Source organism: Solanum tuberosum, unplaced genomic scaffold, assembly GCF_000226075.1.
Source record: "Solanum tuberosum cultivar DM 1-3 516 R44 unplaced genomic scaffold, SolTub_3.0 scf00009, whole genome shotgun sequence".
Lineage (NCBI taxonomy): Eukaryota > Viridiplantae > Streptophyta > Magnoliopsida > Solanales > Solanaceae > Solanum > Solanum tuberosum.
The window spans coordinates 2571644-2584067 of record NW_006238935.1 but is presented as its reverse complement, the minus strand read 5'-3'; the positions used below and the strand labels follow the sequence as shown (position 1 = coordinate 2584067).

The 12424-nt window shown below is 37.0% G+C and overlaps 1 protein-coding gene and 1 long non-coding RNA gene across 2 annotated transcripts in view; both read left to right on the top strand.

Moving 5' to 3' along the window:
* The window catches only part of LOC102584451 (uncharacterized), a 64783-nt gene that overhangs the window by 34671 nt on the left and 17688 nt on the right, over positions 1-12424 (top strand). Inside the window, exons 9-10 of the mRNA XM_006339320.2 lie at positions 5620-5709; positions 5792-5916. Of these exons, the coding sequence (XP_006339382.1) occupies positions 5620-5709; positions 5792-5916 (215 nt within the window). The remainder of the gene's footprint in view (positions 1-5619; positions 5710-5791; positions 5917-12424) is intronic.
* Positions 10761-12408, top strand: LOC107061532 (uncharacterized). The gene is made up of 2 exons (XR_001474040.1): positions 10761-10967; positions 11075-12408. It is a non-coding gene; the product is annotated as an uncharacterized lncRNA (long non-coding RNA).

The following is a 12424-nucleotide window of genomic DNA, read 5'->3' as shown; positions in this document are numbered from 1 at the left end:
CCCCAAAGCTTTATGTTTGCTCCCTAGTGGCATTCCCAAGTAGGTTGTCGGCAATTTCTCTACTTTACACCCTAGAATGCTTGCCAATCCTTGAATCTGAGGCACCTCCTTGACTGCAATCAAGCTGCTTTTTCCCCAATTAACCCTTGGCCCTGATATTGCTTCAAATAAGATAAGAATCAATCTGATGTAGTTCAGCTGTTCGGCTTCTGGCTCACAAAGGATGATAGTATCATCTGTGTATAACAAATGGCTGATCTCCTTTCCATTCCCTATTCTGTCTCCTATTTGGAAACCCTTGATCCACCTGTTCTATGTAGCTATTCTCATCATACTGTCAAAACCTTCCATTGCTAGAATAAAGAGAAAAGGTGACAGTGGATCACCTTGTCGCAGCCCCCTTTCTGATGCAAAGAAGCCAACAGGTTCACCATTTACTAAAATTGAGAACCTGACTGTTTTAATGCACACTTCTATCCATTATAGCCACTTACTGCCAAAGCCCATTTGTCTCAAAACATTCAATAAAAATGCCCAATTTACATGATCAGATGCTTTCTGGATGTCTAACTTGCATAATAAACCCGCAACTCCACCTTTCATCCTTGAATCTATGCACTTGCTGGCTATCAATGCAGCGTCCATGATCTGTCTCCCTTTTATGAAAGCCATCTGATTTTTATTGACCAATTTGCTCACCACCTTCTTAAGTCTTTCTGCCAGTAATTTAGCTATAATTTTGTAGACCCCTCCTATCAGACTGATTGGCCTATAATCTTTTAATTCTGAAGCTCCAGCCTTTTTAGGGATTAGAGCAATGAATGTTGCATTGAGACTTTTCTCAAAATTCTGATTGGAGTGGAAATGTGATAGAGTGTTAATTATGTCCTCCTTCAAAACCTTCCAAAAAGTCTCGAAGAAAATCATTGGAAAGCCATCCGGTCCAAGAGCTTTCTCTTTAGCACACTCCTAATACTTTCTAGGATTTCTTCTTCCTCAAAAGGTCTTTGCAACCATAATTGTTCCTCTCCAGTTATCATATTAACATCTTGAATGTTCAGATCAGGCCTCCAGTGTTCAGCTTCCTTGTATAAATTTATGTAGAAATTTTGGACAGCCTCCTTGATCATAGCTGGATCTTTCACAATGTTACCTTCTATATCAAGTTGTTCCATAGTATTGAACCTCTTATGAGGTGGTGATTCTGTGGAAAAACTTCGTATTCTTGTCTCCATGTTTCAACCATTGTACCCTGGATCTTTGTTTCCATGCTATCTCCTCTTTCTTGGCAATCTCTTCAAACTCCATGGCCAGATTTGCCTTCTGTAAAATTTCATCATCAGTAAGCATTCTGTGTTCCTGTATTATCTCCCAATTTGCTATCTGACTTAAAATGTCTTCTTTTCTCTGCTTCCAGTTACCTTTGTTTGCTTTGCTCCATTCTTTCATCTTTACCTTTAACAATTTCATTTTCTCAGCTAATATATATCCTGCTCTCCCTTCAATGTTGAAAGAATCCCACCATTAGTTTACCTTGTCTTTGAATCCCTTACCTCCAACCACCAAGATTCAAATTTAAAATAAGATTTTTTCCATTCCCAACCACCACATGTTAGCATAATAGGATTATGATCAGATGTTATTTTTGGTAAGACATTTTGTTTGATGTGAATGAAGCTTTCCCCCCATTGTGCACAATGAAGAAAATCTATCAATTCTTGAAGCACTCATATGATTGTCCCCTCTTCTCCAAGTATAAGATCCTCCAAATAAAGGAGGATCAATCAGCTCCAGCTCCTCAATACAAGAGGAAAAATCTGTCATAGCACCACTAAGTCTGCGGCAGTTTGTTCTCTCTGATGGGTATCTAGTAACATTAAAATCTCCGCAAACTATCCATGGTCCTACAAACCTTCCTCTGATGGCTGTCAATTCCTCCCACAACACCTTTCTGATCTCTCTACTACAATCAGCATATACTGCAGTTATGTGCCAACTGAAGTCTTCACTTACCCCTGTGAATTTCCCAGTTAAGCTTTGCTTGCCAATCTCCACCAGTTCCCCCTTCCATACCCTTTTATCCCACAAAATTGCAATCCCCCCACTGCTCCCCATTGCCTCCTTGTGAACTTCTCCCATCCATCTATATTCCCATATGTTCGGTATTAATCCATCAATATTACCCTCCAACTTTGTCTCAACTAATACATAAATATCTGCCTCCCACTGATGTATTAGTTTCCTAACAGTGTCCCTTTTATCACTCCCATTCAGCCCCCTCACATTCCATGAGATTATTTTCACTCTCATTGATTAGTTAGAGCTAAAACCCTCCGGCGTATGAGCATGTTCCGACCAGTTTTCCGGTGACTTTCTTATTTAATATCGACTCGTCTATTGATTCCAACCTGATCCATATACTTTATACTAAATTTTGAGAACTTTCCGGTGACCATTGCATTGTGAAGAAGTCTATAGGGGAGGTTTAGCAGCCTTGTATGTCAATTACGTAAGTCACTCTATGGTCTGAAACAGCCCGTTCAAGCTTGGTTTGGGAAGTTCAACACTGTAATTTAATCACTCTATGTTTTATCGACATTATGCATCAAATTCAGTATTTAATGAGAAGACGAAGCACATTGAGATTGATTGACATTATGCATCAAATCTAGTATTTCATGAGAAGACTAAGCATGTTGAGATTGATTGTTAATTTTATGAAGTCGAGTGATCAACTTGCAGATATCTCATTAAGCTCCTTATCGATCCTCTTATTAATTATATTTGTAACAGGCTAGATACATATGATTTGTACGCATTAGCTTGAAGAGGAGTGTTAGAATAGTAATAGGTATATACAATACTACTTAGAATAGGAATAAGAATAGTAATAGTAATAGAAATAGTATATAGTGTCCTTAGAAAAGGATTGTATTGTAGTGTCCTAGTTGGAAAAGGTGTCTATTGTAGTATCTATAAATAGGGTCTCTCTGGAATAATGTAGAGACAACAATTCAATAATATTCTTTTCCTATATTTCTCACAATATAATGGTTGTAACAATTGTATTTTGATCATAAGAGGTAGTTTATAATAAAATTTGAGCAAAATAATTCTGAGCTACCTAATTAAATTGTGAAATTTTTTGTACAGTGAAATGTTTAAAAAAGAATTTTGGGAAAATGTTTGGAATTCTTTTGGGAAAATGCTTGGAATTTTGAGCTACTTGTGTGATGCGTGAAAAATATCATTTTGATGAACTCCAAATAAGATGCAAACAACTCGAAAACATAACATGATTTTAAAAATAAGAATACACTATGATTAAGAGAATATTTGATAATCTCTCAAATTAAATTCTTCTTTTTTGATGCTAAAGTTTAATTATTCTATATTATCTTAATCTTTACTTATCCTTTTCTTCCCTTCAACAATATATCTCTTCTTTATTGAAGAAAACTAGATACAGGAGTCTGTGCTAGCACGACCCAATATATGTTATTTTTGTCTCAATTTATGTGACACATAGAATTTAGAGAGTCAAATTAAATTTCAATATTAATTTTAAATAGTTTAAGTTGTTAATTATAGTGATTTATAGTACTTTTTACATAATTTTTAAATAATATACGTTATTCTCTTTATCCCAATTTTTGTGGCACGGATAGAATTTCAAGAGTCAACCAAATTTCTTATGTCTTTTAAATTTTTAAGTTCTTAATTATTGTGATTTTTAGTACTTTTTATGCAATTTTCAAATAAAATAGGTTATTTCCTCTTTCCCCAATTTATGTGGCACTAATAGAATATCGAGAGTCAATCAAATTTTTCATGTCTTTTAAAACTTTTAGTTGTTAATCATTGTAATTTATAGTATTCTTTATGTAATTTTCAAATTATATATATTACGCTCTTTGTCCTAATTTATGTGGCACAAATAGAATTTTAAGAGTGAACCAATTTTTTTTATGCCTTTTAAATATTTAATTTATTAATTTATCGTGATTTATAGTATTTTCTACGCAATTATCAAATATTTAAAAAACTAAAAAATAAGACAAACAAATTAAAACGGAGAAACCACAAAAAATTACCAAAGCGCCCTTCAATACATCAATTATGTTAACAAATAGTCACATGACAATCAAAAGTTAATGGATCCCATATTTATTTAATTTTTAGAAAAACTACAAATTGCCAGGATGTTTTTGCCTAAACTGGAAATAGTATAAGCATAAATCCTTAGAGCACAACAACATCAAAGCACAAAATATCGAAAATGCCAAAATTATCCCTATGTAGACAGACAAACATGTTGACCTCCTGCCTCCTGCCTGCATCACCTAGCTAACTCCCTCTTATAATATAGTAGAATAATTTATTACTTTTATCAATGCAAAAATCTTGAGCATAGACTTAATAGTTTTCTAGTACTTTATTATAGTTTATAGTATAATAATGGATGAAGTTCTTTTAGAAAATCTACTATTATTTTTTATAATTATTATTTTAATATTAAATGCAATTAGTAATTAATTATTTTCTCTTTTAAAATATTTGTAGTGGTATTATAAAAATAATACTCCCTATTTTTTGATTTGTTCGTCTTACTTTCCTTTTTAGTTTCTTTAAAAGAGAATGCCTCTTTCCTTTGAAGACTCTTTAATTTCAACTTTTCACATGACATGGCTAAGAACACAAGATTGACATTTTGGTTCATTCAACCTATCTTTAGCTTAAAGCCACAAGATTCAATTTTTAGTTCTTAAATCCCATGCAAAGTCAAAACAAGACAAACATATTGTAATAGAGGGAGTAATATTATTTGATTTGATAAGACTTAATTAACAAAAGAAAGAAACTAATCCAAACTGATGTGTTTTCTAATTTTGAACGTTATCTCTTCAAATTAATAGCCAACTCTTCATTTTGTAGGAAATTTATTTATTTTTCAAATAATTTCCTAATTCTTTAAAGCATTGTCTTAAGCAATGCCAAGTGACCTATTGCTAGGCTGCCACTTGACTTATATAGATGCCTTTTCTCTCCTTTTAATAATAGATAGATATTTAAGGATGAATCAGATTGACCTCCTATTGATATATATACGCGCAAACTAGAAGGAGAGATGAGAAGAACTTGAAAGTTGATGCTCTTTTTTGTGCAAGGGATTGAGGTACAGATCCTGGGTGGAAGTTTCTATATTGTGTTCTTGTTCGTCAGTCTCAAGGAATCCTCTCATCCTTCAGTCTTGCATAGATACTAACCAGTGTTTGTGGAACTAGGAGAAATACCACTATGTAAGTGATCAACAGTGTTGAAATAAAGTTGCCTGCTTCACTTCTGCTGGTTTGTTTTCTCCTTTTTACATTTTTTAGAGGCTTGGTTAGATTCCATTTTTTATACTTTAACTTCTGTGGATAGTTCTGCGTCTGCTTGATACGTCTATTTTTGAAAATGAAATCGTTCATATTTCTCCCAACTTGTCCGCTATAGGTTGGCTTCTAAATTATGTTGCTGCCCATGTATGCTACTACATCTGTTGGTTAATAATAGTAAGTTTGGGTTTTCTTGCTCTTTCTGTTTTTCCTTTTTATCAGTATATTCTTTTCTGTGCAGCTAAGTGAGAACAAATCAATGCAAGCCATGTGCTTTGTTTATGCGGCAATCTCTTACATCTGCATGGGAGATGCTGAATCCTCAGCAAAGGTTGGCACAGTTCCTTCCATTATGGAGATACTTATCTCTCTCTTTGGAAATCTGTTTGCTGAGCACTTTTGTTCTGCAATAGGCCCTTGATCTGATCGGACCAGTTTTAGGAGTGATGGATTCTTTCATGGGAGTGCGAGAGAAAACGAGTGTCCTCCTTGCTCATGGGTTTCTACTGATGAGGCAGCAAAATCTACAAGAAGCAAGGTAGATCTCTTCAAACAAAAATGTTTATTTTGGAAACTCTTGTTTTTTATTTGGATTTTTGAGTCTAGAGTATTTAATGCATGAAACAAAGTCGTGTTGTATTTCTCTGCAATATGCTTAAGTATCGTACCTGAAGCTCAGTTGGTAAAATAACATTGCTAACAATGTCTATCATATACAAGTGGTATGCCAAAAAGTAGATAAAATGCAACATAATATGAATCTCAACAAATGATGTTGATCTTCTATAAACTGAATTTCGGCAGTGCATTACGAAAAAACTAGGAATGAGAATTTATACTCAAATTTATGTAGTCTTTTATCCCTTCAAAAGATCTCATATACCACTTGATCTTCCTTTAAGATGAATTTCGGTGGTGCATTAAAAGGAAACTCGGAATGGGAGTTTATTCTTCAACTATACGTAGTCCAATCCGTTCAAAAGCTTTCATATTTCCACTTTGCTATTTTACTCATTTAAAATTACCTTACCAATAACAAAGAACGTAAAGATGCTTAGCAAAGTACATTTTATTAGTGTTTCGAGTACTTCTAATTTCCATAAAAGCTCGTGGAAAAATCAAAAAGAAGTTCTCACTCCCAGGCACTAATCCCAATGTAACTTCTTAAAATCATCTCACTACCTAAAAACCCCACCGGTGGTCCTTCTGACCATGGGAATTCATCTCTTTCTCCTTCTTCCAATTGCCTTCATCACAGCCTCCTACAACCTATCGCGACCCCACCCCAAAAATACCCATCACCAGAAAAACACATCACGCGCTCTCATGTGCCTCCATCTCCCTCAGATCCGACATCACGCGCCTCACGTGCTGTGGCGTGGGACTCCAATCTCCCCATTGGTTACCAGATTTTCTTTTCCGGCGCTCTCTCTCCTCCGGCTCGGCGTAGGCCATCAATATCTCTTTTCCGATCTGTCTATTTCTGTCCTCCCAGAGCTGTCATGGGAGAGGACACCATCTTTTTCGCTGTAGGCTTCAAGTCTTACAACAGACTAGGGTGGTTTCTAGAGCAGATACATGGTATGTGACTGGGTAGAAAGAGGTCCTAACATGATGACCAGGATGATCATTAGCCAGAAGACAATGGAATGGCTGGTTTACGCTCTCAAAGAAGCTTCAAAAGGACAGGAGAACTCAGTTCGCAGGTGGAAGCTCAAGGATCTTTTTTCAGACTTCTTTTGCTCAAGAAATTTCAACAGATATGGTCGATACATCAGCATCATTAACTTGCAGGGTAGGAGAAGAGCAGTGATCATCATCCTAGAGTGGTCGCTAAATTCTGAATGGATGGACATTGCAAAAAAAAAATATATCAGTTTTTATCAATGCTAAGGTTCAGAGAACAGTTAATACAACACACAGGGAAACAGAGGAGAGTTTATCATATTATGATACTGTCAGAAGTAATACATGGACTACAAGAAACTTTAATGATGCCAAGATACATCAAAAAGGCAATTTGCTGTTATTACAGATGCCATATCTAAAACCCAGAATGACATACTAGCTAAGAGTACGGTGGGAAGTCTGTCGGAGGAGATCCCGGATATCACATTGTCGGAGATTCGTAGACGGGTTTGGAGTACCTGGAGACATCATCATGGCATTAATATATATGACTTTGGGAATAATCAATTTTTATTCGAATTCCCCAATAAAACTGTTGCAGAACACATCGTAAGAGGACAATGGTTCAGGAAAACACACAAGATCAATCTTCAATGGTGGTCGCCGACTTCGAACTCCATCCATGAAAAGCTGGACCAGGTTTGGATCAGGGTAGTGGGTTTACCCCTCCAACTTTGGTCCCAGAAAGTCTTCTGTGAGATCGGGAATTTCTGTGGAGGTTTGGATTCGTACTGAAGAAGAGACAGAGCTTCGTAATCACTTGAAATGGGCGAGGTTAAAGGTGAGAGGTGATGGCGATTCTGTCCCTAATTCAGTACAGCTTTGTTCATGAGGGTTTGACTTTCAAAGTTCAGAGTTGGGTGGAGGTGTCTGCGAGGGTGGCCTCCGATGAGAGAACTCTAGTTGTCCCTATTAACCAGAGGTCCAAAGATTTGATTGGGTATAGAGGGGATGAGAGCCTTTTAGGCTTTACAGAGGTTTCTGGACACATGGGTTCCTTGTACGATCCAGCAATTTTGAAATAGCCTGCTGTACCAGCATGTGAGCCTTTGCACCGTTCAGTAACTCCTTCTAAGAAATCCAAACATGTAAAAAGGGACCAAATTGGCCCCAGATCTGCTGGCCCAATTCATTTTAAGTGGGCCTTTCATTGAAAACTCCTTCACTCAGTTAAATGATCCAATCGCTGAACTTGAAGCCATTTCTATTCCTCCGTCAGTTTTAAGGTGCATAAAAACAAAAGGAACAGATCTGGAAGAAAATTCGATGGAGAAGGAAGACGATATGGAAGATAATGTTGATAGAGAAACTGTGGAAGTGTCAGATAAGTGCCCAGTTCTCCCTGATTCTCATCGACCTTTGGAAAACTATTGGATGCAAGAACTTAATTCACAGAGAGGCGAAAAGAACAATTCTTTGACAATAATTGAAGATGCAGTTCCCTTAAACCAACGTAGTCTAGAGGAAGAAGATGATCCAGATTTTGACATGCCAATTTGGATCTATCAGAACATCACAAAATTAGCTAACGATTTCGGAGTTGACATTAAGGGTAAGGGATGCAAAGAGGAAGCTACAAGACTGTTCATTAAGATCGATAGTATGAGACAAAATAACACTGACTAGGGGGAGAAGAACTTGAAATTAACTTCAGCAGTTAAAAGCTCTAAAGAACTTAAGAGCCTAGAACGTGGGATCAATTTCAGAAGTAATGGTACTAGAAGCAGGGGGGTTTACACAATACCTAGTGATAAATGTCAGTCAAGATAGTTTCATGGAATGTGAGGGGCCCGAATCAGTCAAATAAGAGGTGTGTAATCAAGAATCTAATCCAAGGGTGGAAGGCTGATGTTTATTGCTTCCAAGAGACCAAGATTGAAGGGGATGTGAGAAACATTGTTAAAGATTTGTGGGCAAATAGAGGAGTGGAATTTTGTCAACTTGAAGCTAGTGGCACTAGAGGGGGTATACTAATTCTTTGGGACGAGAAATTTTGGACAGGGGATGTTAGCAATGTGGGAGCATACTCTATATCCTGCAAGTTCATAAAGTAAAAGTCTTAACTTCACCTGGGTATTTACTGGCATCTATGCTCCAAATAGTAAAGAAGAAAGAGAATAAGTTTTGGTGGGAAGTTGGGACAGCTAGAGGTCTGTTCAACGGCCCTTGGGTCGTTTGTGGGGATTTCAACACAGTTAGATTCCCCTCTGAGAAGAAAAATTGTTCAAGAATCACAAAATTTATCACTGACCTCTCTGATTTCATTGAAGATATGAACTTGTTGAACCTTCAATTAGCAGGAGAAAGTTACACATGGAGGAAAGGGGACAAACATGACATTGCAGCTAGGCTAGATAGGTCTAAGTTGCTCGGACTCGGGTGCAGGTGTCCGATACAGGTACGGATCTAGAGGTCGGATCCTTCATGATCTAACTTTTAAGATTGGGGGATATGGATCCGTGTATGGATACGGGTGTGGGGTTCGCCTAAAAATAATTAAAATATCTAAAAATAGAGTTATAAGACCTAAATTATGAGATATTATGTGGAGAACTTGAGGAGAATCTTGGAAGGAGATTAAAGGAAAAGGGGTGACATAACAATTTCTATATAAAGACATTCCAATTTCTTCAATTTCACCTTAGCTTTTGTATTGATTACAGAAATCATTAAAAGTTAAAACTATCCAGGCTTTCCCCATTGATTTTGGTCAAAGTACCCAAAATCGGTTGACCAAATCGGACACGGATCCCACACCCACACCCACACCCACACCCATGTCATGTCGACACGGGTGTGACACCAAAAGTGAAGAGTCCGAGCAACTTAGGATAGGTTTCTAGTGTCTGATGAGTGGAATGAAGGCCTCAAAAATATCAAGCAATCAATCCTTCAAAAGGTCACCTTTGATCACTCACCAAGTCTATACAATGTGGGAATTGGGATCCTATAAGGTCCTATTTTAAATTCGAAAATTGGTGGCTGCAGATTGAGGGTTTCTTGGATAGAGTCAAGGAATGGTGGACGTCCTTTGACTGTGAAGGAAGAACAGATTTCATCCTAGCCTTTAAGTTGAAAGCACTTAAAATCAAGTTGAGAGTGTGGAGCAAATCAGCACAAGGAAATTTGGCGTTATAGAAACAGAACATAGTTAATCGACTTGTTGAATTTGAGGAAGTCCAGGATGACAGAGCTCTTGGGGAAGAGGAGGTCCACTCAAAAGCTGAACTTCCGTTAGAGTTTGAAAATATAGCTAAATATGAAAAGTTAATTGACTGAAACAGGGTGACCACTGTCAATTTTGCTGAATGAGTTCTCTCAAATGAGAGTTCTTCCATTAAATAGAAAGAATTCTGATTTACATGCCTAAAAATCTGCTATATATCCCTAAATATATGTTATTCCTAATTGTAATATCTCTGAAAATATGCTACATTAATCTATGCTATCTCCTATCATCATTACACAAATATTTAGAGTTATAACATAGATATGTACAAATATTTAGAATCTATCCAATCATGCTAACAACCTGAAGCTTCTCGGGTGTCTTATTGTTGATGCATTCTATGCATCTTTATGGCATTTTAATTCTGACTATTATCTTTATTTCGGTGAAGCAGTTTCCTCTCAAGCAAGACCTTTATCTAACAGACCAAGCAAATGATGTTCACATGGGATGCAGTTGTATAACTTCATGTGAATTAGCTGGTCATCAAAGTTATAATGTGTTCTTTGTTGGCAGTCATAATCTCACAATTTCTGTACAAGCAAAGGATCTGATTGATGGATTAGGTTACTTGAAGGAAGTGGGAAGGACAGAGGAAGAGACTCTTTACTTTATTGAACAAATCTGCACTTGTTGGTGCTCTGATAAATTTGTAGAACTGTGACATTCAAGTAAGTAATATTGTGATGAGGGTGCTCAGAACCAAGGCCGCTTTCAATATTTTTGAGAGCCTGAGATGTTAAGACTATGCTGATGAGATTTTCCTGATTGTCTCCAGAGCATGATGCTTCATCGTGTTGTAAGCTGACAAGCATTTACAGGGAGAATGTGCTTAATTAATGATGATTATATAAGGGTTCTACCTCATTCTCCTGGATCTCAGAGAAAGCGGATGCTTAATATTGAAGTGTCAATTAATGGCAGGGTAATACCTATCAAGAGAACCAAGGAGTTGGTCCAAGTGGTGGAAGCCTTCTAGGTGCTTAATCCTCTATGCTCAAATTTCAAATCCTACTGGAGCCATATTCATTATTCAAGCTTGTGTTGGCCCTGGGCTACGAACCTTGTGAGGTGATTAATGCTCTGTAGTTGTGCCTTGAATGATTTCAATGGGGTTATTGGTCCCCTAAAACCCAAAAGACAAGGGAAAAAGAAATTTACAGGGAAGCAATAAACATAGGATAATTACTTTTCCATTGGCTAACCCCTCAAAATTTAGTTAATGCGAATCTCCAGGAACATTTCGGGTTTCTATGAAATGTCGTGCGAGGATATTGAATGTCTTCTGGTGCATTTTCTGCTATATGTTCCCTGACATCTAATGCATGTGGAATTGGTTAATGGTGTTTGAGAATGTTACTTGCTGTTTTTTTGTCTCTCTTATGGAGGAACAACCTGGGACCTGGAAGATCCACATCCAATCACGTCGTACAGTGAGAAGAGATAGATCAACCTCAAGGGGTTGGGGTCTGAAGGCATGCCACAGTTGCAGGAGCTTTCCTGGCAGTCAAATTTGAAAATATAGAGCTCACCCAGAATGGTTGTTATCATTGCTCAGAAGACCTCATTGGAAGTTACTGTTACTGTGCTATGCGAGAACTAGAGAAAGGTTGTCATTTGGTTAATGATCGATCCTGCAGAGGAGACATGAAAATTGTATTGGAAAGGTGCATGGATAAAAATTCTGGCACTTTGAATCTGCTTGTGGTGTTTGTATCGGAAAGGTGCATGGATAAAATTTCTGGCACATTGAATCTGCTTGGTGCTCGAGGGAGACAATCAAAGGAGTTTTGATGGTAAGGCGAATCTAGATTATTGAAGTCTATTATATAGCAGTGGTACTTCATGCGGGTGTTCGATTGCTTGTATTGTAACCCGAACTGAGACAACTGACCACTTATTCTTTTCTATTTCAAATTACACCAATTCACTCTACATAGTCCCTTGATTCTGTGTTGAGGAATATTGCAAGAAAGACTCTTAAATCTATTTGAAAACAAGATGTCATAATCTCCATTACCACATATATTCATCAACCATATTTGAAATACAAGCCAAACATTTTCATCCACACATGCAAACAACGTGCATGATGAACTGTGATTAACACAGTTAAACAGTACTTGCA